Source organism: Rhizomucor pusillus (genome assembly GCF_041956525.1).
Source record: "Rhizomucor pusillus strain CBS 183.67 unplaced genomic scaffold VTP01scaffold_2, whole genome shotgun sequence".
In the NCBI taxonomy this organism is placed as follows: Eukaryota; Fungi; Mucoromycota; class Mucoromycetes; order Mucorales; family Lichtheimiaceae; genus Rhizomucor; species Rhizomucor pusillus.
Genome location: NW_027192144.1, coordinates 1,321,582 through 1,345,495, shown reverse-complemented (window position 1 = coordinate 1,345,495; position 23,914 = coordinate 1,321,582). Strand labels below are relative to the sequence as shown.

Here is a 23,914-nt window from a genome sequence, read left to right as displayed (position 1 = left end):
TTTCGGAATGAAACAAACGCTGGATAGTTTCTACGCGGGATTAAGCGACCAAAGTACAAATTGAGCCCAAACCGCGGTAGGAGTTTTAATTGCACTCGACGCTTAAGGACGCTTGGTTACCAAACTTGCAACTTCCTTTCTTCCCGCGTAGCCAAAAGCAAATATGGGTAGGCATCCATCCATTTGATGATCTATCAATGATAGATAGAGGTTCATCCATCTGACGAATATATGACTCTTCGATAAACAGGTATTAGCAGAGACTCCCGTCACAAGCGCTCGTAAGTGACAGATCAGATGCAGATCTACATTTTTCAGGTGGAGCTAAGACATTGTAATTCGTTCACAGTGCCACTGGTGCCAGACGCGCTCAGTACCGAAAGAAGAGAAAGTGAGTTTCCTGCACAGCACAAACGACATTTTACGAGACGAGAGAAAAGTTGCAGCATGCTAATGGACGCCGCGTACTAGGTTCGAGTTGGGCCGTCAACCCGCCAACACTAAGCTCGGCAGCAAGCGTATTCACTTGGTCCGTGTCCGTGGTGGCAACATTAAGCACCGAGCTTTGCGCTTGGACCACGGCAACTACTCTTGGGGCTCTGAGAACATTTCCCGCAAGGCCCGTATCTTGACCGTCGTCTACAACGCCTCCAACAACGAATTGGTTCGTACCAACACTCTCGTCAAGGGTGCCGTTGTCCAGATTGATGCCACTCCTTTCCGTCAGTGGTACGAGTCCCACTACGCTCTTCCCCTCGGTAAGAAGAAGCTTGCTGCCAACAAGGTCGAGGAGCTCGAAAAGAGCGTCCAGGAGAAGTCCAAGACCACCCAAAAGAAGTACGCCGCTCGTCAGGCCAACGCCCAGGTCGACCCTCTCTTGGATGACCAGTTCGCCGCTGGCCGCCTCTACGGTAAATATCAAGTGTTTGGTATAATCATCGAACTACACACACTCATGCATGCAACTTGCATAGCTGTCATCTCCTCCCGCCCCGGTCAATCTGGACGCTGCGACGGTTACATTTTGGAAGGCAAGGAGCTTGAATTCTACGTCAGAAAGATCAAGGTAAACTTGCCGTCTGAACATTTAGCAGAGGAAAATCAATGTTTAACGCTATATACGTTTAACAGGCTCGCAAGTAAATTTCGACGAACAAGTAGCATCAGCCCTCGTTGTCTTCTTGAAAATAAAGAACAAAAAAGGTTGCCGTTACGCGATGTGTTTTTTATTTTCTGCATTACATCATGCCTCCGCCCGATCGCAGCTGCTCCAATCTTTTGACGATGTAGACACTAGAGTCGAGGAAGCGATCGACGCAGTTTGAGAGACAGGATTCTTGACCATGATCGAGCTTGTTGCCAACTTTGCTGATGCATTTGTCCTATGGTACTATGCTGTCAGCAAGAGAGCTAGTCGTTAACGACAGTTTGATTTTGCTTTACCCAGCAACGGTCGGTTAAAGAGTGGACTGTTTGCTGAATGCGTGCCTTTGCATTCTCAGATTCCAGAAAGGCCTCGAGCTCTTTCTGATCAGTTTCAGTGAACGGTGAAGAGGACATGTCGATTGGGAATCCTCGCGTGGGGAAAGAGGAAAGCGATTTGACGCGAAACCTTTAGATTCGGAGTAAAACCTGTTGTTTGCAGACTGTGGTCATGCCACACCAACGTGAATACTGTTTGTTGATGAACACTTTGCGCTGGTAAAGCCTCTGTTGAGCTAGCTTTTGTCCTAATTTGCAGCAAAATACAAAAATTTTCAGTTAGAATGACGAATAGCATAAAGTGCCATTGCGTACTCACTTATGACAGACAGCTGGCTTCCCATGGTGCTCAACAGTGCAAAGCATTCCTTGATTAGAAATTGACTTCATACTCGTCCTGATATTTTTTTGTATGATTAGTCTATTCAATCATGGAAGAGTCATAATAAATTTAAATAATTACAAGCCCTTGAAGATTAATTCTTTGTTCAAGGAGGAAACCAAGGATGAACGTCCACTGTGACCTCTGGAACGTCAAACGGTAGAAAATCAAAGATGAGACGCCAATGGGCATCTCATATTACTTTCAGAGTGTAAGCGACCACATGTGGACATTCAATACGCCAACCATCCTTCAAACGGTAACGTGGAATACGGACTGATAAGACGTCCTTAGTCTGTCAGGTTGCGCCGATGCTCCAGGAATTGATAGGCGCAATAATGGACCTAATACGTTGCTTTTCTGGGCAGCGAAGTAATAAATGATCTTTGGTTTCAGCTTATCCGCAGATCTGGCACAGTCAGAATCGAATATATGTGGCAGTAAACGGTGTAGGATCACGCGATCTGGGAGAGCATGATGGACATAGCAGAATAAAATATCTCTGACCTTATGCCGAATAGTCATCTTCCAAAAGAATCGCCAAGAACGCGCTGTCGCCCGCCGGTGCTTTTCCGTTAAGTCATCCCAGCATGATAGAAAGCTACGCCGAAATTCTTTGCGCGTAAGAAATTCAAGATCCATTCCACCACGGTTTATTGGCTTCACTATGAAATCGCATTGTGGTTCCGAACATAGCTAATGCTGAGAGTCCATTAAGCGTCAAAAAAGGTTTTCAGCTGCCATGTTTCTTCAATGATAGTGATATTGAAAGCATGAACTTGGGACCGGTGGTGGAATTGTTCTTGCCTTGTGCGGAACCGAATGTTGGGGCCATTTGACCTGTCCAGAATATTCACCGAGTGAACAGGGAGGGTTGATCAAGGAGGTAATTCGTTGGCCGGATATCTAGGTCCTCGAAATATGTTGTAGCTGTAAAAACAGAGCAACATCAGGACGGATGCAGGACCTGTCACTTCTAGGCCCGACATTTCTAGTGCGAAAAAATGTGCGAAATGGACCTATCTAGTTAGCTGCGTGTATACGCAGCTCCAGAAAGACCAGAGGGACTGAAGCACGCCGTGTCGTCCTGATTTTTGAACTTACCAGACATAAAGTCGTACCCACGGGGGCATCGCCGGGGTTAAAAATTCTTGATTCATGCGACATTTCTTCGATGGAGCTCCTTGCTTTGCAGCGGGTTTTCGCTTTCTGGTTGCTGCTGTTTCCGGTGTTATTGGAGGTAGAACAAAGCAATGGGGCACATCTTGCTCGTTACAGTGGAGTATGCAATAGTCGCAGTATTTTGGGCGGCTGCATCGTCTCTGTGGTAAAACTTTTTGCAATTTGGGCAGAATTTCACACGCAATGACTTCTGTAGGCCACCAGAACCCAAGCAACATAGACGTAAATTAAGTCTCTGGAGCGTCCCATTGCTCAAGATAGAGTTTGTTCGTTTACCAGCTGTTGTACGACGCCCACTAGCACATCTTGGGGTTACTCTTGCCAGTTTGCAAGAAAAGTGTTCTCCAACAACTTGGTTATTTCAGCTTGGCTTCCTTACACTATTTCCTGTACGGTATATACAGATAGAGGATGCCTCTGGACGTAGATTGAAGGGTTGGGTCCTCACATTCGTCAAGGGCAGGGAGATATTGCTTTGGGTTGGCTGAAAAATAGGCCAAAGCCACGACGGGCTCCATAGGCTGCCGATCCAGGCGATCGCAGATCGAGTCGGCCCTGTCCTGTGACGGAGCTTATCACATTGTATAACTCATATGTCGTACACAAAGAATCGCTGCTCCCAGAAAGTCGTGGGAGCCGTTAAATTAGGCGCGCAAAGCCGGTGATAGCAAAGTCGATGAGGATAGGAAGCACTTTGATATCGTCATAAACTGATAGGCAATACCGTATCGCGCGCGCCATAAATGCTGGATTCACCTAGTGTTGCATTTCAAACAAAATAGGCTGGGTAGCTTCCGTTGACATGTATATGGTATCAGACAGCTTGTCGTGTGTGTGCTCAGAGCAGCCCACATGATAGAGACAACCGCTTCTTGGTTCCTCTAAAGCGGCAGATATTACAATGTTCTTGGAAGCATTCATCCTTCAGAATCAACTTGCTCTCCAGATCGGAGGCAGGCGTCGTATTCCAGTATAATCCGCATTGAATAGTTACTTGCAAAGTCTTTCATAATCATCTCATCAGTCAGTTGCCAACAATATACGCTTTGAAACATGGAGAAATAAGTAAACTCCGTAACACAGTGGATTGAATAATCTGCGATGTTACAATGTGACCAGGCTATTGAAACATGAAAAGGCTGAAATATGTCTGCTTTCGAACGCCATAGCACCAAAGAACGACGACTGGTATGGTAACTGGCGGAGACCTCAGCTCCTTAAAGGCTGCTCTCGATGAAATCGACTGATACCCGCACGTGAAAGCCGTTCATTATTTGGATATGAACAATGCGCCTATCCACACTTCCAAGGATGCCAGTAAGTAAGTATATCGCTTTACGAGGTCATCTTTTCGTTACCTCCTGGAACTCAATCCCGCTTAGCAATTATGTTCCGCTGTTAAGAGCATAGTCAGAGCGTGCGACAGTTTTCGTGCACAGAGACACTCAAGACGAGGATCAGTGATGCTTCGTTGTAAGCTGCATCTCAGTGACGAGCAAGGAATTGCTCAGTGGTGAGTAGACTGTTTCGAGAAACGCGTAGATACAGAAAGCTTGCATGACGACTTGGCAGTGCTGATCCCAGAAAATGCGAACGTACTCCGAAATGACTGACGACCATCCTTTGAAAGGGCGCGCCGCCGACCTTTACTTGGCTTTGCAGAAACGACCCAACCATGAGCGATTTTGGCGACTTTAATTCCTCCAGCGATCCTACCGCAGACTTTCTTGCACGCGAGCGTGCAGTTTTGGGTGACGATGCTGACCTGTTCTCTTCGGGAGACGTCGGCGCTACAGCAAGTTCAGCAGCGCCCGTGGCCGATTTGATGAGCTCACCGCCATCTGCAACCACGCCTGCACCTTTCTCACCTAGTCAGCAAGAACCTCAACCTGCAGCCGCCGCCGCCGCTGTTGGTGACTACTCTGCTTTTGAGCAGGAATACCCAAAGGCTGAGGAACTAGAGACGTCACATGCAAGTATAAACATAATATTCGTTCGATTGGTGATAATGCTAAACATAACAATGTTTTGATAACCAGGCTTTCCACAAGGCGATGCTGCCTGAAGAAGAACCAGAGGTTGTTAGGTACGCAATTTCCTTTATTTATTGTTTACATGATATCCTAAATATAGGGTCGTTCTAGACAATGGCGTCAAAAGCAGCAAGAATTAATTGCTCAGCGGGACCAGGAGGCAGAAGCAAAGAAGCAAGAGAGAATTCAACGTGCCCGCGAGGAGATTGACAAGTTTTACGAGGACTACAATGAAAAGAAACAGCGAGCTATTGAAGAGAACCGGTGAGGAGAAAACAACCATCGTTTGTTTATATTACGTAGAGTACTGATATGCGATTGCAGAGAACGTGAAGAGCAGTACTTTAAGGAAAGGGAGGAAGCCTCTTCTGCAAACATCTGGGAACGAGTCGTACGAGAATTCGATGTCTCGAACGCAAAATCCGGCCACCATGTTCGCGACGTAAGCAGAATGAAGCAGCTCATGTTGGACTTGAGAAAGGATGCCAAAGCACCTGGTACCATTGTGGATGCGTAAATAACAAGAACCGATACTACCCCCACCCTTTCCGTTCTCTATGCCTGTATACTCGCTCTGTGCAATAAGTCCGTAATGAATTTGGAATCAAAGGATAACCGAGCATCGCTATCGATCTCTATGGAAGATTGCACAGTATGAAATAAATGATCGCCACCTAGTTGAAAGAAAAATATCCACAACCTGGGCCAAGCTGGAGCATTGTACGTGGGTGACATTCCAGAAGCTGTTACATACTATAACCCACCAAATGTCTTTTATTTCAATCTTCATCGTGAATCGATTGTACACAAAGAGGTTCTTGCAAGTTAAGCAACATAATGGGGAATTGACGATAACATATAACAAAAAATAGACCATATTTTCAGGAACTGTTTTCTTTGTAGTATTGAGCTCCCAAGCCAAAACCTACAGTACATATAACAATGGAAGATGCTTCGGAAGATTAAGTGGTAACATAACAACAAATACAGCCGATTTGATCCTTACAGGGGTCGTAAAAATTAGAGGGATGGCATATGATCGGGGCAGAGTAGAGCCGGTTAATTGAGGTTTATGCAGTTACTTTTTTACGATGAATGAATATCAACAAAGTGACGCGGGTGTCGGGTGAGAACAATGAAATGCGTGACTGAGCCAAAGATTGCAATTAAAGAGGCAAAGGAAAATCTTCCGAACCACCAGAAAGAAGCTTCTCTCTCTTACTCTTTCGTAGGGCCTGTTTCTGGTTTTCTCCTCTCAAAGACCTCGCAGAATATATTGAGAATATTCAGACAGTACAGAGTCGCATAGTAAGTGTATTTCAGTCAGTCTCTCTCTCTTAACACGTCGTCGGTGTTCGCCATTCTGACTGTCGGTTCAAAAGCGATGCCGTTGAAAATGTACACGGCTGTGGCACCAGCAGCAGTGGAGCCAGCCAAGGTGTTCTTTCCAAAGATCCCCACGAACGATGGGAGCAGCAATCGGCATGCATGCAGACGCCGGGGCACGTTCAAGTTTGTCATGCAAGAGGACAAGACGGCAACGGAAGCGAATGGGTTCTATCAGCGTCTACACCGTCACTCGGCACTTTATCGCATGATCCTGTCACGGCCATTCGCGCCAGAACTGATTTTGGATACGTGGTACCGCATCGATCTGGAGATAGTTAGCGAACTGGGTCTATCGCTCAAGGGCGAAACCGCGAAATCATGCGTAATGGAACTCGCATGCGAATTGCACGGACAGCGCCAAGGAGAAGGATTGCTACACTTGGCTGAAGATTATCAGATCCAAGTTCGACCTCTCCAATTGAGTGCTTGGGATCACGTTGAAAACGCGCCTGAGGCACCTGGTTTTCACAATTCCGGTATCGGTGGCCTGGAAATAAAAGTATCCGGCAACAGACAGCATCTGACAAAAACAAAATATTTTCTTCGTATCATCCCGACCTTTAGCAGCATCCAGACTTGCAATGCGATACCGTTGACTATCGGTCCGTTGGAGATCACGAATCAAGCGTCAAGTACGCTCGGAGGATGGGATATGGACACGAGATGTAGAGATATGCATCGTGTCTACTCGTTGGGACAATTGATCTCGTCGCAGCAGCGGCAGCAACAGCAACAATTATCATTGCCATTATTTAACAAGTATTTGCTCGTCAAGGAAGGATGGAATGACGGGACTCCGGGCAAGATGTGGGACTCGGCTCTGGTCCTCTCGGAAATGCTTGCAAAGAAGATCGCTGGCAACGTCGAATGCTTGGACAATAGACATCTCATTGATCTCAGCGCTGGGTAAGTACCGCTGAAGAGCAGTTACAGAAAGATTCATGAGTAATTTAGATTTGGGTAACAGGACCGGGTGTGTGGGCCTGCTGCTCGGTGTCGTCTTGAAGTATTTGAACCCGAATCACAAAGCAAAGATTACCATGACGGATTTGCCCGAAGCATTGGGACTCTTAAAGTACAACATGAGAACGAATTTCAACTATAAACCCGACCATCGAATTGGAGTGTCTGCTCTCTCGTGGGGCAACCAGAGCGATGCCAACAGGGTGTTGGCTAAAGGAAAGGCCGATATTATTTTGGCTTCGGACGTGCTTTACCAGCCAAAACTCTTTCCTGCGCTGATCAAGACGCTCGTGCATCTCAGCACCGTCGGCAAGACAGTCATTTACCTAGGCTACAAGCGTCGCGGTTTGCAAGAGGCGGATGAAAATGACTTTTTCGAGCGTGCGTCGCTGCATTTCCACATTACTGCGTTGGAAAAGAATAACAAGGACCAACCACATCCAGTCGACTGGGAGAAGGCAACTGGTCTCGTAGAGAAGGATCGCGGCGGATTGGACGGAGTAGGCTGGCTCGGCCGATACGCATACAGTAGACCTGGAGAGGTTGTATTTGGTGGCTACAGCAAGGAATCGGATGTCACAGTCTACCGCCTAGTTCCAAAGATATAATATTACAAGTGTATATCCCTTCACCCGGTTATTTTGTTTCTGGAATCACCAGAAAAGCCATTACCTCGATCCTTATTTACTCTCTTTCCCATACCTTTCCTTCCCCTCTCCGCAATATTCTCCTTAATCAGCTATACCCACTTTCCTTTGAGCAAATTATTTTCATTGCGTTCTCCTCAATGAAAAATGTTCTTGCGCAAGTTTGCGGTGTACAATTTTGAAAAAGTTTGGGCGGTACGTTCTATAAAAGGAAAGTAGCGGGTAACGAGATCATGATTGATTTGTGTGCACGTTGTAGGTAAAGTAACTTCGGTTGCCGCATGAACTCGTTCACGCAATTTGGCTGGTCGTTCATCATCTTCAGTTAGTCACGCTGCTACCTCGTGCACTCTTTCTCCTCCACTCAGGTCCCACTCAGTGGTGGGTTTGTTGAAGGACTCGATAAAACAGTGTCTCGGTTCATACCCTAATCCCCAAACCAGTCTTTCCTTTTCTTTGGCTTCCTTTTCTTTTTTTTTTCTCTCTTACTACCATATACAACAATCCAATGTTTGCTTCTTATTCTTATTCGGATCTTCAGAAACGGTCGGCCTCTCAACTGCTTGCAATGTGCAAAGAAGCACAAATTCGCTGGTTTTCAGGACAGCAAGAGCGAACTGATCTGGCGATTGCTCGAAGCTCGGGAAAAACTCACCGTTACCGAAATGCATAGTACCATTCGCGCCACTCAACCTGCCATTGCTCAACCTGTCGTTGCTTGTCGACGTAGTCGATCTATATCTATTAAAGCTGAAGAACAGAGGCGCATCAAACATGCGAAGCGTTTGGATAAGCAACGGGTTGCTACTAAGAAGCAAAGGACGTCTAGAACGTATGGAGGACCGCAAAAAGAGTACATCGTATGTGGTATTTGCCTTTTAACTTACCATGGTACCTTTTCCACCTAATCTCGCGAAATAGACCTGGTGTCGAGAAACATATGGAGATGATAACGTCACTCCTGGATGAGTATTGGAATACTTCACTGATTACTTGGGTCAAAGAGAAAAGCTAGACCCATCGTCAATAAAGAAAGCAAGACAAGCTCGGGCCGCTGGCGTGGATGTTGATTTCAAACCAGGATACGATATATATGAACAACATGTGAAAGCTTTGGTTGATCTATGGAGTTCATAAAATGCTGGCAGAAGCATCGAAGAACGAAATAATTATCCGTCACCGAGATCAGAAGAAGTTAGCATGTTTTTCAAAGTGGAATTCCAAAAGAGTCTTGCAAAAAAGCATATGGAAAAGCAAGATCCAGGAATGAATACCATTGCAGAGGGGCCGACACATGCTCAAAGCATAGTGGCTTTAGATTGGGTTACAAGAAAGAACGATTGTCGAGGTATTTTTTCTTCTCCTTCAATCATAAAATAGTTTGGCGTTAATAACTTTTATGAACTAACTATCAATGTCCTAGGAAAATCGATTCGGGACAGACTTATACATGTATTAAGCGCAGCTTTCTTGATGAGAGGCGATAATTTGAGCAAAATCCGTTTGTCAGATCTGCAGTGCTATGAACAATCCAATGTACTCAAACAAGGGAAAACAAACGCGGTAAGGTTGTGATTCGAGGCAAAGAAATACAAAACGAAGATATCTAAATTTGTCTGTGAAGAATAACAGAACGGAATATGTGGGCATACTTCCACACAAAAACGTATTGGAATGTCCAGTATTTGCATTAGCCCTACATCTTTATTTCCGTTTCCATGTCATGAAGGAGAAATTTCCAGATCTACTTTCACCACTTGTTGAAGCTAAATGGCATGGCACGTTACTAGTCTACTCCAACGATCCAAAAAAAGGAATGTAAGATACAGTGTACAGTACGATCGCATTGCAAAAGCGTTCAAAGCGTCCGGTATATCTACAAAGAAGAAAACGCATGCATTTCGTGGAAAAGGTGCTCGAGATCTTGCAAGCCAAGGGTATGTCTTTGATGAAGTAAAACTTTGATGAAACTTGCCCGTTGTATATATTTTGCTTATGTCTAGAGTGAACCACGGGTATTGTACGACTGGGTGGATGAATATATGGCGATAACATGATCAAATGTTATGCAACAAATGTTCCTCCAGATGTTATGCTTGCATCAGCATGATATTCTAAAGAGCTCGGATCATACTATCATCGAAGAAATCATCTAGAAGTTCCGCAAAGCTTAATTGAGCAGATATTCCCGCATCTGAATGAATACGGTAGCAACACACTCTTTCCATCAATGGCTTCATCATCCTTTGCAGCTCTCCTCGTCTGGTTACGAAAAATTCTACTTCAAGGAATGCCTTTCTTTAAGCAAGCATATCCAATGCTTCGTATTTTCCATGAACCATTTGGAATTTTCCATGAACCATCTGGAATTCACCCGAGTATGAAGAATATACCTTACTGTAAATCGCCAAAGTAATATGCATAATACTCTGTCCTTAGCATGAGAATCGTTTACTTACTTATTCCCACTATCATTCATAGATGAGGATTCTGGAACGAGAAGATCCTACATTGCAGACGTTGGAGCGCTCTCGCCGGCTCTTATTGCAGCGTTTAAAAATATTGATGACAAACTGGCTCATCTTACGGAGAAATAAAGTCGAAGAAGCAAAATATCAAAGGTACATCAGATTACCAACGATCGAAAAGCATTGTAGCTAACGTTTTATGATATCTAGTTCCAGAGCACACCGAACTACCTTCTATTGCGCCTGGTCCCGTACCAGCAGAAGAACCCGGATCGAACAAGGATACATAGGAAATACCTAAATACCGCCTCTTTAGAGCGCATACATCTGTAAAAAGTCTATATGAGGAGTGGTATATACGTGGTCATGGTGGAGGTCTGTGTGTGAACGAGTTAGACAGGAAATACAAAAGCGCTTGGCTAGCCAAAGACAACGCAGAAGCGAAGTTCTACAGTCTGCAAAAACATATTATTACCGAAATTCAACGGCTTGCAAAGGAAAAAAACTTGACTGAACAAGGAGCGGTTGAGCTTTTGGATAATGGAGAATACGTTGCACGAAGAGTCAAAGCCTTTCGCAGCTTCGCAACTACCTTAAACAGAGAAATAACCAGCAGTAGAAGAAAGCCATGTTCGATAATTTCTTTTCTTTGTTTAATGTCTTTCTTTCATTTTGAGTATAAGTGTGATGTATATATACTTTCGAATAGGTATCTCGTATTAGAGGTACAGTCATCATATTATCTGTTTGTCGCATTTGCATGGGATATCGTATCTGCACATATGTCGCATTGATCCTGAAAATGTGCGATACAACACAAACAGCAGTGTTTGAGTATGAAAGGTTTCAATTCAGGCAAATGGGGGAAAAAGAGAGAAAAAGACGAGGGAAAGAGAAAGGGAGAATGTTGGGCAATGTGCCAATGGGAGACAGGTTTTCCACTTAAAATTCGGCGACCAGACAAAAGTAGTATTTTTTGGACATCAAGTAGATATTGATTGATGAATATGGCACAGAGATACAACCTCCCTCAAATTGCCTTGTTGCTGGATCAAGAAAAGGCATACGACCGCATACACCCTCAGTATCTTCAAGCTTGTTTACGGCGGTTCGGTTTTCCCGACTCCTTGATTCAATCCATTCTGGGTCTTTTCTTTCAAACCCAACTCCACGTTAATATCAATGGACATCTGTCAGCGCCCTGCATACAAGTACGAGGACTACGACAAAGCGACCCTTTATCGCCGATACTGTTCAATCTTTGTTTAGAACCGTTGCTTCAAATTATTCAAGCATTCCCGCGTATCTTAAGCTTTCAGTTCCAGCACATCTTTCCTCTCAATCGACCGAACACGCGCCAACACCAGTCGGCACCTGTAGTAAAACCAATGGCCTACGCCGATGATGTTTTAGTCTTTCTCACTCAACCACACGAACTTCGAACGCTTTTTATGATACTGGATCTATATGGCCGCGCATCCAATACAGCGGAGAAATCAATCTTTGTTTCGGAAACACAGTACGATCCAAAGGTTGTAGCAAGCAATCAAGTAAACTTCCTTATCTTTGCTTGTCGTAAGGCGAGCAGAATCCAATCTTTTGACTGTAAACTGCATGGCTGGTGCCCCCATGACAATCCGTACTTGTTTTGAGTCAGGTACAGAATCTGTTTAGAAGTCTCTGAAGGACTTTAATCCATGGACTTTCAGACGTGTAACTGAAGATCAATGAATATCACAATAAGTTTATGGTATTTTTATTATTGAGATACGTCGTCAATCTGCGGAGCGATGCTTTTCAGTATATCTACAGCAGGTTCCAGGAGCGATGGAGAGCTTCCTTTTGAATTCTTAACCATTCTTCAAGTGGTCTTCTCCAAGATATTGAATAGACTTCAAAGTTACTAGACGGCAAACTGGTTTGTTTTCTACGAAGGAAGTGACTTTTTTCAGGAGACATCATCTCAAACGTGGCGTGACAGAGCCTAGAACATTGCTCGATCTCTTTTTTTGGAAACAGTGCTGGCAAATGGGATCGAATGGAAATCGAAAAGGACAAAGATGACTGTTAAGCACGCTTTAAATACGGAAGAGCAGGATTTTTCTCGTATTCTCTTCCTCTTCAACTTTCTTGCTACTTTTGGTGGATGTGTTTTCTTGATGAGTGACCCGTAAGTACCTATAATACGAGTTGAACTATCTTGGTTCTGAGATTATCTGGTTTGTATAGCTCAGTACAAAATACAAGACCATTGAAGCCGCAAGCCAGTTAGGTTTCATTCCTTCGTTCGCATCTGCCTCCTCTTGTCTCTCCCGTCCGCCTCCCTTGGCCGCTCTTGATTCTGTTTCCTTCTCTCGTCTTGCTCTTCGCTCTCCTCTCGGGCTCCTTTTTTTCCCGTCTTCTCAAATTTGCTACTTTGCTTTGTCCTATCTCGCGGTATCAAAAACCGCTGACATATACAGCTCAGCTGGTGAGTACATTACAGTCATATCGAATTTTAATCAGCATGACTGACGGAGAGCAAACATTTGTGCTGCCGAGATGCTGACTGCGACAACTGCAACATGGGTTTGCTCACGATGGTACGTACTTAAAGGACACAACTATTCAAATATCTAATACTAACTATCCATTTTCATTTTTGCAGTGACCAAACTTAGTTGTACTTGTCGTTAATTAACATCTTTGGTACCGCAAATCTTTCCTCAAAATAAAGTATGCGCGTATATACAGTACATTCTTTCCAGAAAGTAATTTCGCCCCGTAATGAAAATTGATGTCACATTCTCGCTTGGCATCTCGAGGAGTATAAAAAGTACGTAAGCGTTTCAGCTTTTGTTTCCCTTCTTCCTACTATTTTCCTTTTATACACTCAAAATACCACACCACACATTTCAAAATAGATAATCAATCGTTCTATGAAGATGGGCAAGACCACGTCGTTGAATATGGCAGACCTAAACCCATGGACTACCTTGTGGACGAGAACACGTACGCTCTTGAAACAATGAGCCCGCACATGCAATATTTGTGCAATATGCCTCGTGCGAGCGACCATGAGGCTGTCGCTATACAGATTGATAAACCGAAGGATGCAGACGTTGACATGAGAGAAGCTACTGTCAAGCGAGGGTATACACTCTACTCTTACCAGGATAGGATGTTTGAGAAGGTTCTGAGCGCATCAGCTGCTGCGAAGCAGTTGGGAATTCATGTTCGTATGGCGCAGAGATGGGCTACACAATATGAAAAAGGACCCTGACAGCATCTTTAAAAAGCGTAGAAAGGATGGCCGACCGCATATTGTCACTGAGGAGCATAAGAAGATCATCTTAAAGTATGTTGATGAGAATCCTTCAGTTGTGCTGGAACAGCTAATGGAGCGGATGCATCAGAAATTTGAAGGACTTAAGGACTCGAAGAGCACTTTATGAATTCGTGAGGATGCAGTGTAAATTGATACTTAAAAAAAGCTCAGTTCCAACCTGTGAACGGGAACAGCGAGGCCAAGATCCAAGAACGTCTTGACTGGGTCCGCAGATGGGAGGCTACTGACGTGGACTTTAGGAAAACTGTGTCTTTCTTGATGAGTATGCCTTCCATCTTAATATGAAGCGGACCATGGCCTGGTCGAAAAAGGTTCGCCTGCAGTGGTCATTATGCCCAAAACGCGCGCAGGTAACCACCATTTTGGGCGCGGTCTCTGCCTCTGGTCTAATTAAATGCAGCCTGAGACTGCCGCAGCCGCTAGCCAAGAACGAGAAGTGAGGAGGCTGTGCTGAGCTTATGAGCACAGGGACAGTAACAGGTCATTACCTAAGGTTCATGAAGGCCACAGTGAATGATATGGACCAGTATCCACACATGAAGGGCCACTATCTCGTAATGGATAACGCTCCCATCCATACGTCTAGCGATATAGATAAGTACATCACGTCCCGTGGTTACCGGTATGCCTATCTTCTGTCTTATTCTCCTGAGCTCAAACCTATTGAGCAGTTCTGATTGGTAGCCAAGAGCAAAGTTAAGCCAGCAGGTTTTTGGTCCAGAAAATATCTTATTTGAGCTGCGGCTCGTCGCTAGGATCAATCTCGATGACCAGCTTTCCGAACTGTTTGTGCTATCTATTGGTAGAACGTTATGTAAATAAGAACCGAAAATAGGAAATATCATTTGCAAGAGTATAAAGCTTACTTCATGACATACAGCCTTGTATGCGCTCTCAAGCAGAGGTCCGCGGAAGATTTGGGAAACAATAGGCTTGATTTTATGTTCTTGATCATCTCGCGGAACTCTGCACATAATAACGTAGGCTGTCATCCCAACTGATGCGATGCATAGACTCTTCTACATTTTTAAACGAAACTTACCACGACGGGACCCCATGGTGGAACCAACGACATCGATGTTTTCGATCACATAGTCTTTTGGAAGGTTGATACCTGCCTGGGCGCCAACCAGTCCAGTAGCAGTATGACCGTAGGTCGCAATGATAGCACCGGGTTTCAGAACGCGAGGGTACTTGCTATACAAAGGCCCGCCTGCTCCGTCGATAATAGCCGAGAGCAGGATACCGTCTAGAAACTTTTTCAGTCCTTCAATGCAGTTGTCTGGAAAATGGTTAGACTTTTCTTCTGTGTTTTCTAAAATCGTAAAGGAAAAAGGAAACCTTACCATCTTTGTAATTTACACCTCCAACAGCACCGAGCTTCTTTGCATCTTCGATCTTATCTTGACTTCCAGAGGTGACATACACGTGAGCTCCAGCGGCTACAGCAAACTGCAAGGCAAACAAAGCAACACCGCCGCCGATGCCAGTGATCAAGACATGCTCGCCGCGCGTCACTTTTGCCTTGGTAAACAGAGCACGGTAGGCGGTAAGGCCAGCGAGCGGGAGTGCAGCCGCTTCAGCTGCGGTCAAATGCTCCGGACACGCCACTAGCTCTTCAAGTAGTAACGACAGATTGGTCCGCCAAAGTTCCTAATTCGTTGATTTATAATCCATTGTTTTCATCTTCTTTGTGCCATTGCATTTCAGGGTGCAACCTACCCAGATACGGTTTGAGACCAAGGATATCAAAGGATTTTTCAGGACCTCGCTCGTCTGAATCCCATCCATATCCAGGGTTGATAAGCACGCGCTGGCCGACCTTGAAAGGCGTCGAGGACTGGCTATCTCCGTTCTTAACAATAATGCCGACGCTGTCAGAGCATACAGGGTCACCTGACTGGATACCAGGGTACTGGCCCTTCAAAATCCACAGGTCACTGTTGTTACGGTATGGACGTCACTACAGAGCTTTTGTTGAGTTAGATCTAATTTGCTTACCGATGGTTCAGAGCAGCTGCCTGGATTTTAACGAGAGTCTCATTGTTGCCAGGTACCTGTTCTCGCCATCTTTGCTTAGCTCGTAACCGTATTGGAAACCGGGGGCAGGCTTGTCATTAAGGATAACGGCGACCATTTGGAGGAAGAAATGATTACTTGTCGTCGCTCTAGATGGATCATTGCTCCTTTTTATATTGTTATGCTTCATTACAGCGTTACGGTTGCACAGAAAAACGACAATACTTGCTGTAGATGACCAATATGCAATTGCGCCTTTGGCAGTACAAGTTGCACAAAGAAACAAGACGCCAAAAAGATTACTAATCTCGTCATCCTACCCTTATTCCTCCCCTGCAATCTACTGACGTAAGCGCTCGAAGATAGAATCTTTCAAGGTGACAAGCAATTACACATGTCGGATGTATTTCTGAAAAAACGCCGCAGAACACATGTACTGTAAAAGAGAGAAGAACGACATCTTAAAGAATATAAGCAACATCAACAGAAGCAGCAGAAAGAAACAAACTCAAGATAACATCTTAGTAGTGGGCCATAACATTACACAGTATCTTAATTCAACAAGACCTCTATGAAATTGACTTTTTTGAGAAGCGAATATCAATACGTGGTGGTTGTTATCCTATTCACCGAGAAAAAATTATAGGAAAAGGAGTTGCAGTATCCTTAGTTGTTACATCACGGAAACTCTTTTCGATTGAACCATAAATACTGTCGTAATGTATGTATCCAAGTTATGATACTAATTACAATGTGAAAACCGCAGACCCGGTACTGCTATGTTTAAGAAGTCGATACAGTTTTTAAGACCATTTCCATTTTCGGAGCATCAATGACGAAACCGGAATTCGGCCTTGTCGATCCGCTAAAGCCGATGCCGATCCTCTGGACCGACCGAGAAGAAAACAAATGTGTGGCAAGTCCGAAGCACACTAAAACTTGCTTTTCTTCTCTGACTTCTTTACTTCATGGTCCTGGCAAAATCGAACGATACAGAACAACTTCCGTCCATAGATTCTCTACTTCCCGCAGACTACTTTGCACCAAAAGACCAAGAACGTGAGTATTCTCTACCCCTCCTCGCTGTACAGGGACTTGCTTTACTCACAAGCACTGCTGCTGTTTCAAAAAGTGTTCGCTCATTGCAATGGGCCGTCCTCGTACCATGGCCATGTTGCTCCAAATGGAACACAACCACACGGCATGTCGGCGCTGAGTGCCTCTTCCTCTACTAGGCCTCGTCGCACTGCCGGTCACCACAGAAGCTCTCACAGTGTCAGCAGTCTGCCTGTAGAACTGCAGAATCTGTCATTGCAGGGACCTGCACAGCAGCAACAACCACCGCCTGCTGCTGCTGCTCCGGCCTTGTTTCCTCCTTTGGCAGGCTCGTCGCTCCCTCCTCCTTTACACTTTTTTGCTGCTGCGGATGACAGGACGACGACGAGGAGGAGCGGTAGAAACGCAGCAGCCTCGCACCATGTCCGATCTCGATCAGAGCTGTCTCAGCCGTTTGTGGCACATTTGGCAGCCCACCGCCACCAGCACTATCCTCTTGTGCCACAACCATCTCGCCATTCGCATCACAGACGTGCAGCCTCAGCAAACACCGTCGATCTAATGTTGAATGGTCATATGCCCCAAAAGTCCCGTGCTGTTTCTCACAGTCCGCCCCTGACACAGCAAGGAAACGAACTAGTGCTGCAGGATAACAGCAACAACGGTAAAAAGGCTACTGGCGCTACCACCAGTAACAGCAACGGCAACGATCGCTACGTATGTCAGTATTGCATGAAGGCATTCTCTCGTCCTTCATCTTTACGTATCCACATCTACTCCCACACGGGTGAAAAGCCCTTCGCCTGTCCTGAACCTGACTGCGGCCGCAAGTTTAGTGTCCAAAGCAACATGAGAAGACATTTACGTGTTCACCGTGTTGGACGCCCCGATAAGCAAACTCATACTACTACCACCACACATATCCATTAATTTTCTTTCGCATTTGATAGTCATCGCAACACATGTACCCCACCACCACTATCACCTCCTTTTTTCTTTTCATGATTTCGTTGTTGTCCGTCCGCATTTGTATCCTTCTTTTTCTTTGTTTTGTACTTTCCCTCCTTTCGGAAATGAGGAGTAATAGTTTAAAATGTTGTATATGTATAATTGGTTCAATGTTTCTTATGCATTGCATCGACCATGCCCTTTTTAGCGAGAGGTGTAGCAGCATTTGTTGCTATGCATTGTTAGATACACCGCCATCTGCAGCCGAAACTCCGGTGATCCCGCAACGACGCCACTGTCACGCTGCTTTGTGCCGATCTCCTTTTTCAATAGACCATGTTCAGAGTGAGATTCGTTTTGCGTGGGTGCGTAGTGTAAGCAATTTAGGGTCGTATGGGAGCTGTCGGAGCTCAAAGCATGACGTCGCTCTGGCGTGCTTCAAACTTTCGCATTGATGGCATTTCCTTGGTTGCAAGGGTTATATCTCTTCTTTATTTTCGTCTTCTTGTTATTATCATGGATGATCCTCAACATCCACTTGTAGCAACACCGCCGCCGCCGGCAACGATCGGTTCCCCTGCACCGAACGCCGGAGATGACATCCACTCAAAATTACGATCGCACGCTGATTTTGCATCATCCGCAGCGACTCGATATGAACAGCAACCGATTGCAGACAGCAAAACGTTCCGCGGACGCTCCAAATCACTCGCCTCATACGGATGGACCGTGATGCCGCCACGCCTGCCCATGGATTATATCATTGGAGGCGGCAGTTTCCCGGGCCACCTGGATTCTGCAGAAGGATTCAACACGACTGAATCTGCAGTGCACGCTGGTGTCCCTTACAAAGCCCGGTCGTGGGAGCCAACCTTGGAACGAGCTATCAAAGCGATCGTATCGATCAAAGCGAGTCATGTTCGTAGTTTCGATACCGAAACGTCAGGTGGTTACACTGCAACAGGGTTTATCGTCGACGCTCAACGTGGAATTATCTTGACAAACCGCCACGTCGTCTCTCCTGCGCCCATCGTCGCGCAGGCCATCTTGACAAACTACGAGGAAGTGGATCTCAAACCCGTGTACCGGGATCCCGTCCACGACTTTGGATTTATGAAGGTCTGTTATCTTTTTTTGGGCAGATCGGAGACGCACTTTAGAATTGACACATGAAGCGCATAGTTCGATCCTTCCAAGGTCAAGTTTATGGAGCTAGAAGAGATTGAGCTCAGTCCAGAGCGGGCCAAAGTTGGTCTTGATATCCGTGTAGTCGGGTAACTTAGACATCTATTGTAAATTACCGGATTGATGTTTACTGATACTCCGATGTGTGTAGCAACGATGCCGGCGAAAAGCTCAGCATTTTAGCGGGTACGCTAGCGCGTTTGGATCGAAGGTGAAATTTATCCGTGCTCCAATAGTATCTGATATAACTCAAACAATGGTTGTGACTTTAGAGCACCCGAGTACGGTGTCGGTGAATACAACGACTTCAATACATTTTATCTCCAAGCCGCATCCGGTACCAGCGGCGGGTCCTCTGGAAGCCCTGTGCTGGATATCGATGGCCACGCAGTTGCCCTGAACGCTGGTGGCGCTAGCCGTGCGTCTTCCAGTTACTACCTGCCACTGGACAGAGTCAAGCGAGCGCTAGGCTACGTCCAACAAGGCAAGCAGGTGCCTCGAGGCACGCTGCAGACCGAGTTTGAGTACTTGCCGTACAATGAAGTGCGCCGCCTTGGCCTCAAGGCACACATTGAAGAGAAAGTTCGAGCAAAATTCCCCATGGAAACCGGCATGCTGGTTGTCCGCTCATTGTTGCCCAAGGGCCCGGCGGATAACATTTTGGTGCCTGGTGATATCGTTATTGGCTGCAACGGCCAACTCGTGCCTCACTTCATTGCTTTATTTGGCATCATCGACGACAATGTCGGCGAGCAGATCACGCTGACTATATCGCGAGGCAAGAAGATCTTTGATGTCACATTGACAGTGCAAGACTTGCATAGCATCACACCCGACCGATTCGTTGAAATCGGTGGCGGTATCGTGCATGATCTATCTTACCAGTTGGCAAAATCATACTCGCAGCCCGTGGAAGGTGTGTACGTGGCTACGTCGGGACACATGCTTGCGAGCGCGAGTGCTTGGCGGAAGAGCATTATTGTTAGCGTCAACAATATCCCAACCAGGAATTTGGATGAATTCATCGAAGCAATGCATACATTGCCAGACAATGCACGGGTTCCGCTCAGGTAAATGATTTGATTTCCTTGGTATCAATATAGCGAGTGTCCTCTAACCAGTGTACAAAACAGATTTTACTCGTTACACAAGGCATACAAAGACAAGGTCATGATTATGCACGTCGATCGGCATTGGCACAAATTCCGCCTGGCGGTCAGAAACGGTAACAACGATATATTTACTTTGAATTTCCCAATTAGCATATCAATTAACAACTATTTGGAATAGACCAAACCGGTTTGTGGGATTACACCGAAATGCCCCCTCCACCGCCCACGCCGCCGTACAAACCAGCTACTGCTTCGCTTCCACCACTTGACTCTTCCATGGCGCTAGCAGAAAAATTAATGCCGTCGTTTGTTGCGGTGGATTTTTACCTACCGTATCTCGTGGACGGAATGAAAGCAACGCAGTTCTACGGCACTGGATACGTTGTGTCGACAAATCCACCGCTTATTGTCTGCGACCGCGACACAATCCCGATCAGTCTCGGCGATATTCTGATCACCTTCGCCAACAGCATTATCATTCCTGGCAAACTACTGTTCCTCCATCCATTCTACAACTATGTGATTCTCACCTACGATCCATCCTTGATTGGAGACACGCCTGTCAAGGCGATCGAGTTTAGCGACAAGGAGCTGAACCAGGGCGACGAAGTGCACTTTACAGGCATCGGCAACGATCACTCTATAACGACAAAGAAAACATCCGTTGGCAATGTCTCGAACGTTGGCACGCGTGAGTGCTCACCGCCACGCTGGCGTGCCATGAACGTGGAGGGTATCAAGGTCGACGACGGCAGCAACTCGATTGGCGGTTTGTTGACGACAGAAGAGGGCAAAGTGCAAGCGCTGTGGGTCAGCTATTCCTCGCAGAATGAAAAAGGCAAGGACATCTCGTTCATGTCCGGTCTGCCGGCCTCGCTGGTGCAGCCGGTCGTAGAAAAGTTTATCAAGGGCGAAAGAGCAACCTTTAAGGCACTCGACGTTGAATTTTGGACAATGCGCATTGCAGCTGCGCGCACACTTGGTCTTTCGGACGAATGGGTCCAACGTATCGAAAAGAGTGGAAGCACTCGGCATACATTGCTTTATGTTCTAAATATTCTCGACGAGCGCAGTCCGTCTGCCAAAGTTCTCAAAGTCGGCGATGTCGTGCTTAGCATGAACGGCCAGCTCATCACTCGGATGTCTGATTTGACACCTATTAAAGAAAGCGACAGTGTAGACATGATCGTTTTGCGCAACGGCAAAGAGGTGCAAGCAACTGTGCCTCTCAGCCACTTTAGCGATTACGAAACAACGCGTGTTATCGGCTGGCAAGGTGCATTGATCCAGCGGCCTTACAAGGCCGTTTTGGAGCAAGTACGAAATGTACCCGAAGGTGTCTATGTCTCTTGCACCTTGTATGGCTCGCCGGCTTCCAATGTGCTGCGACCCGGTGTATGGATCGTCGAGGTGAATGGTCGCCCTGTCCACGACTTGGATTCGTTCCTTAAAGTCGTGCATACACACGAACGTGAGATACAAAGTCGGCGAAGGTCTAGCTACGTCCCACCCATGCAGCGCTCAGCCGAGGAGCGCGCTAAGCAAGTTTCATTCACAGATAGTGATCTTTTGAAGACTGAAGGTACGGATGAGGATGATGACAGCAACGACGAAGGATACATTCGTATCAAGACCATGAGTAGAAATGAAACGGTTCGAGTAGCCGCATTGAAGTTAGACTTGCATTACTGGGATACTTGGCAGCTTGTCAAGGACGACAGCACTGTCTGTGGATGGATATGCATGGAGGCATAATTTATTTTAAAACAATGATATGGTAGATATGTATAGCAAAAAGAAAAACGAAAAGCATCGGTAAAACTAGATCATTCTTGTTGATTTTCCTCATCTTTTATCTTGTCATCTCACAAAGAAACAAAAGGTGAAGAACATTGAAGATATATAGCAAACCTGCTGTTGCTGCAAATATCTGCGTGGGTACTTATGCCCTTACGTAAATGCATTGCCATACATATATTTTCTACTATTGTACAAAAGCGTCATTCTATGAACGAAGGATAGCAAGCATATCTTCTATTTTACTATATTTCTCCCGAGGCTTGCCTAGTTTCTGGCCTGCCGCAAACTCTGCAGCCTCAATCTTCTTCCAGTCGGTGTAGCTTACTGGTTGTATTCCACGCGAATGGAGCAATTCAAGAATACCATCCGCTCCCTTTTTGCCAGCCGGCACTGTGTTCTCTAGATCGTTTACGATGGTCGCTGCGGTTTCGTAAGCATCAGACATGGTCGAAACGATAACTCCAGTGGGACCGTTCTTTAGCCATCCTGCTACGTACATTCCCGATACCTAAAAGGTGGGTGGTAGTTAAATTAGATGCATTGAAACATGAAGTTGCACGTGAGCGACACTCACTTCCTGACCGTCTGCAGTCTGAACTTTTCCGTATTTGTTGGGTACACGACCTCGTCGTTCATCGAAAGGAACACCCTCCATCGGTACGCTCTTGTATCCGATACTGCGCAGGACAATACCACACTCCTGAACGACGTGCTGTCCTGTTCCCACAGCTTTGCATTGATCCCACGGACCTTCTAGTCGATTCACCTCATACTCGATAGCTTTCACTCGAGACTGAGTTTCGTCGTCTGCGAGGATCCTGGACGGGCTGCGTAAAAATTCGAGCGACCAGGATCTCTCAGCGTGAGTTGTTGGTGATCCCTTTTCAAGGATACTCATCAGTCGTTTAAGTGGCCGGTTTTTGCTCACTGCGGCCTGGTGGGCAGCGATCTCTGACTTTATCCATTCAAGGTCGGCCTTGAACGTTACACCGGGCAGGTTCATTTGCTCACGCAGTTCCTTTGCAGTGAAAGATGCCTGCAGTGGTCCTCTTCGGCCAACAACGTGTACGTTCCGGACTCGGCTTTTGGACAATGCTTCCAATGCGTACTCTGTGATATCGGTCTTTCTCAAGACATCAATGGGGCTGAGCAAGATACGGGCGACATCCAGAGCGACGTTGCCCTGGCCAATGACGACAACTGTGTCCGTATCTTCCAGCGGCAGCTTCAATGATTCGAATTGGGGTAAACCATTATACCAACCCACAAACGCTCGCGCTGACTCTACGCCATATAAATCTTCACCCGATACATTCAGGTGCCGGTCTTGGCTTGCTCCATACGTGAACAGGATAGCGTCGTAGTTCTCTTTGAGTTCGTCCACCGTAACTCCCTTTTTTGAGCCGACGGTAACGTTGCCGAGAAAACGGAACCGTTCGTCTTCTGCCACGCGATCAAATGTGCTCATGACATTCTATTCCGCAAGTCAGTTCGTCCGTTTCTCGCTCGCAGCAACAGCAGCAAATAAACTGACCTTGACTTCGGGGTGATCGGGAGCTACGCCGTACCGAACAAGTCCGTGAGGAACCGGCAAACTCTCATACATATCGATTCTGGTATTAGTGACATCCTTCAGCAACCGGTGGGCGGTGTAGAATCCAGCAGGACCACTGCCGACAACTGCCAGTCGAAACGGGCTGCTTGCCGACAATGTCGACAGTCCTCGACGACCGAAATGCTTCAACATGATCGCTTAACGTTGTCCTTCCCGCGCTGAGCCCTAAAATTGACAGCTACTGCTGCTGCGGAAGAACAATGCTCCGTGTCCGGATGTGCGCGCACATTACTGCATAAATCACACTCGGTGCTTTATTGTTCTGCTTGGATGATGATGATGCTATGAATATATATGTGAAATGG

The 23,914-nt window shown here is 46.1% G+C and overlaps 13 protein-coding genes across 13 annotated transcripts; 10 read left to right on the top strand and 3 right to left on the bottom strand.

The window, feature by feature from the left end:
- Positions 1–163: 163 nt before the first annotated feature.
- Positions 164–1,143, top strand: VTP01DRAFT_4638 (40S ribosomal protein eS8; the record flags this gene model as incomplete). Its single annotated transcript, XM_069383341.1, has 6 exons — positions 164–167; positions 251–281; positions 350–391; positions 472–911; positions 975–1,066; positions 1,132–1,143. 6 exons carry the CDS (start codon positions 164–166, stop codon positions 1,141–1,143), a joined length of 621 nt encoding a protein of 206 aa, XP_069244052.1.
- A 95-nt stretch (positions 1,144–1,238) lies between these two features.
- VTP01DRAFT_4637 (uncharacterized protein) lies at positions 1,239–1,826 on the bottom strand (the record flags this gene model as incomplete). The annotated part of the gene is made up of 4 exons (XM_069383340.1): positions 1,239–1,382; positions 1,444–1,612; positions 1,676–1,730; positions 1,802–1,826. The coding sequence occupies 4 exons, from the start codon at positions 1,824–1,826 to the stop codon at positions 1,239–1,241; spliced, it is 393 nt and encodes a 130-aa protein (XP_069244051.1).
- A 2,895-nt stretch (positions 1,827–4,721) lies between these two features.
- Positions 4,722–5,596, top strand: VTP01DRAFT_4636 (uncharacterized protein; the record flags this gene model as incomplete). Its single annotated transcript, XM_069383339.1, has 4 exons — positions 4,722–5,018; positions 5,086–5,132; positions 5,191–5,343; positions 5,404–5,596. The coding sequence occupies 4 exons, from the start codon at positions 4,722–4,724 to the stop codon at positions 5,594–5,596; spliced, it is 690 nt and encodes a 229-aa protein (XP_069244050.1).
- An 867-nt stretch (positions 5,597–6,463) lies between these two features.
- VTP01DRAFT_4635 (uncharacterized protein) lies at positions 6,464–8,039 on the top strand (the record flags this gene model as incomplete). Its single annotated transcript, XM_069383338.1, has 2 exons — positions 6,464–7,374; positions 7,436–8,039. The coding sequence occupies 2 exons, from the start codon at positions 6,464–6,466 to the stop codon at positions 8,037–8,039; spliced, it is 1,515 nt and encodes a 504-aa protein (XP_069244049.1).
- Positions 8,040–8,743: 704 nt separating this feature from the next.
- On the top strand, positions 8,744–9,047 carry VTP01DRAFT_4634 (uncharacterized protein; the record flags this gene model as incomplete). The annotated part of the gene is made up of 2 exons (XM_069383337.1): positions 8,744–8,938; positions 9,000–9,047. 2 exons carry the CDS (start codon positions 8,744–8,746, stop codon positions 9,045–9,047), a joined length of 243 nt encoding a protein of 80 aa, XP_069244048.1.
- Positions 9,048–9,323: 276 nt separating this feature from the next.
- On the top strand, positions 9,324–10,135 carry VTP01DRAFT_4633 (uncharacterized protein; the record flags this gene model as incomplete). The annotated part of the gene is made up of 5 exons (XM_069383336.1): positions 9,324–9,426; positions 9,502–9,641; positions 9,703–9,896; positions 9,991–10,015; positions 10,082–10,135. The coding sequence occupies 5 exons, from the start codon at positions 9,324–9,326 to the stop codon at positions 10,133–10,135; spliced, it is 516 nt and encodes a 171-aa protein (XP_069244047.1).
- Positions 10,136–10,276: 141 nt separating this feature from the next.
- On the top strand, positions 10,277–10,847 carry VTP01DRAFT_4632 (uncharacterized protein; the record flags this gene model as incomplete). The annotated part of the gene is made up of 3 exons (XM_069383335.1): positions 10,277–10,456; positions 10,560–10,699; positions 10,757–10,847. The coding sequence occupies 3 exons, from the start codon at positions 10,277–10,279 to the stop codon at positions 10,845–10,847; spliced, it is 411 nt and encodes a 136-aa protein (XP_069244046.1).
- Positions 10,848–13,312: 2,465 nt separating this feature from the next.
- VTP01DRAFT_4631 (uncharacterized protein) lies at positions 13,313–14,074 on the top strand (the record flags this gene model as incomplete). Its single annotated transcript, XM_069383334.1, has 4 exons — positions 13,313–13,361; positions 13,450–13,760; positions 13,825–13,883; positions 13,942–14,074. 4 exons carry the CDS (start codon positions 13,313–13,315, stop codon positions 14,072–14,074), a joined length of 552 nt encoding a protein of 183 aa, XP_069244045.1.
- Positions 14,075–14,167: 93 nt separating this feature from the next.
- VTP01DRAFT_4630 (uncharacterized protein) lies at positions 14,168–14,551 on the top strand (the record flags this gene model as incomplete). The annotated part of the gene is made up of 2 exons (XM_069383333.1): positions 14,168–14,310; positions 14,368–14,551. 2 exons carry the CDS (start codon positions 14,168–14,170, stop codon positions 14,549–14,551), a joined length of 327 nt encoding a protein of 108 aa, XP_069244044.1.
- A 52-nt stretch (positions 14,552–14,603) lies between these two features.
- VTP01DRAFT_4629 (uncharacterized protein) lies at positions 14,604–16,011 on the bottom strand (the record flags this gene model as incomplete). Its single annotated transcript, XM_069383331.1, has 6 exons — positions 14,604–14,666; positions 14,741–14,859; positions 14,917–15,156; positions 15,221–15,457; positions 15,597–15,814; positions 15,896–16,011. The coding sequence occupies 6 exons, from the start codon at positions 16,009–16,011 to the stop codon at positions 14,604–14,606; spliced, it is 993 nt and encodes a 330-aa protein (XP_069244043.1).
- Positions 16,012–16,861: 850 nt separating this feature from the next.
- Positions 16,862–17,879, top strand: VTP01DRAFT_4628 (uncharacterized protein; the record flags this gene model as incomplete). Its single annotated transcript, XM_069383330.1, has 2 exons — positions 16,862–16,952; positions 17,026–17,879. 2 exons carry the CDS (start codon positions 16,862–16,864, stop codon positions 17,877–17,879), a joined length of 945 nt encoding a protein of 314 aa, XP_069244042.1.
- Positions 17,880–18,413: 534 nt separating this feature from the next.
- On the top strand, positions 18,414–21,949 carry VTP01DRAFT_4627 (uncharacterized protein; the record flags this gene model as incomplete). The annotated part of the gene is made up of 6 exons (XM_069383329.1): positions 18,414–19,016; positions 19,080–19,171; positions 19,234–19,293; positions 19,355–20,152; positions 20,216–20,307; positions 20,373–21,949. The coding sequence occupies 6 exons, from the start codon at positions 18,414–18,416 to the stop codon at positions 21,947–21,949; spliced, it is 3,222 nt and encodes a 1,073-aa protein (XP_069244041.1).
- A 250-nt stretch (positions 21,950–22,199) lies between these two features.
- VTP01DRAFT_4626 (uncharacterized protein) lies at positions 22,200–23,741 on the bottom strand (the record flags this gene model as incomplete). The annotated part of the gene is made up of 3 exons (XM_069383328.1): positions 22,200–22,502; positions 22,569–23,468; positions 23,529–23,741. 3 exons carry the CDS (start codon positions 23,739–23,741, stop codon positions 22,200–22,202), a joined length of 1,416 nt encoding a protein of 471 aa, XP_069244040.1.
- Between the last annotated feature and the right edge of the window lie 173 nt (positions 23,742–23,914).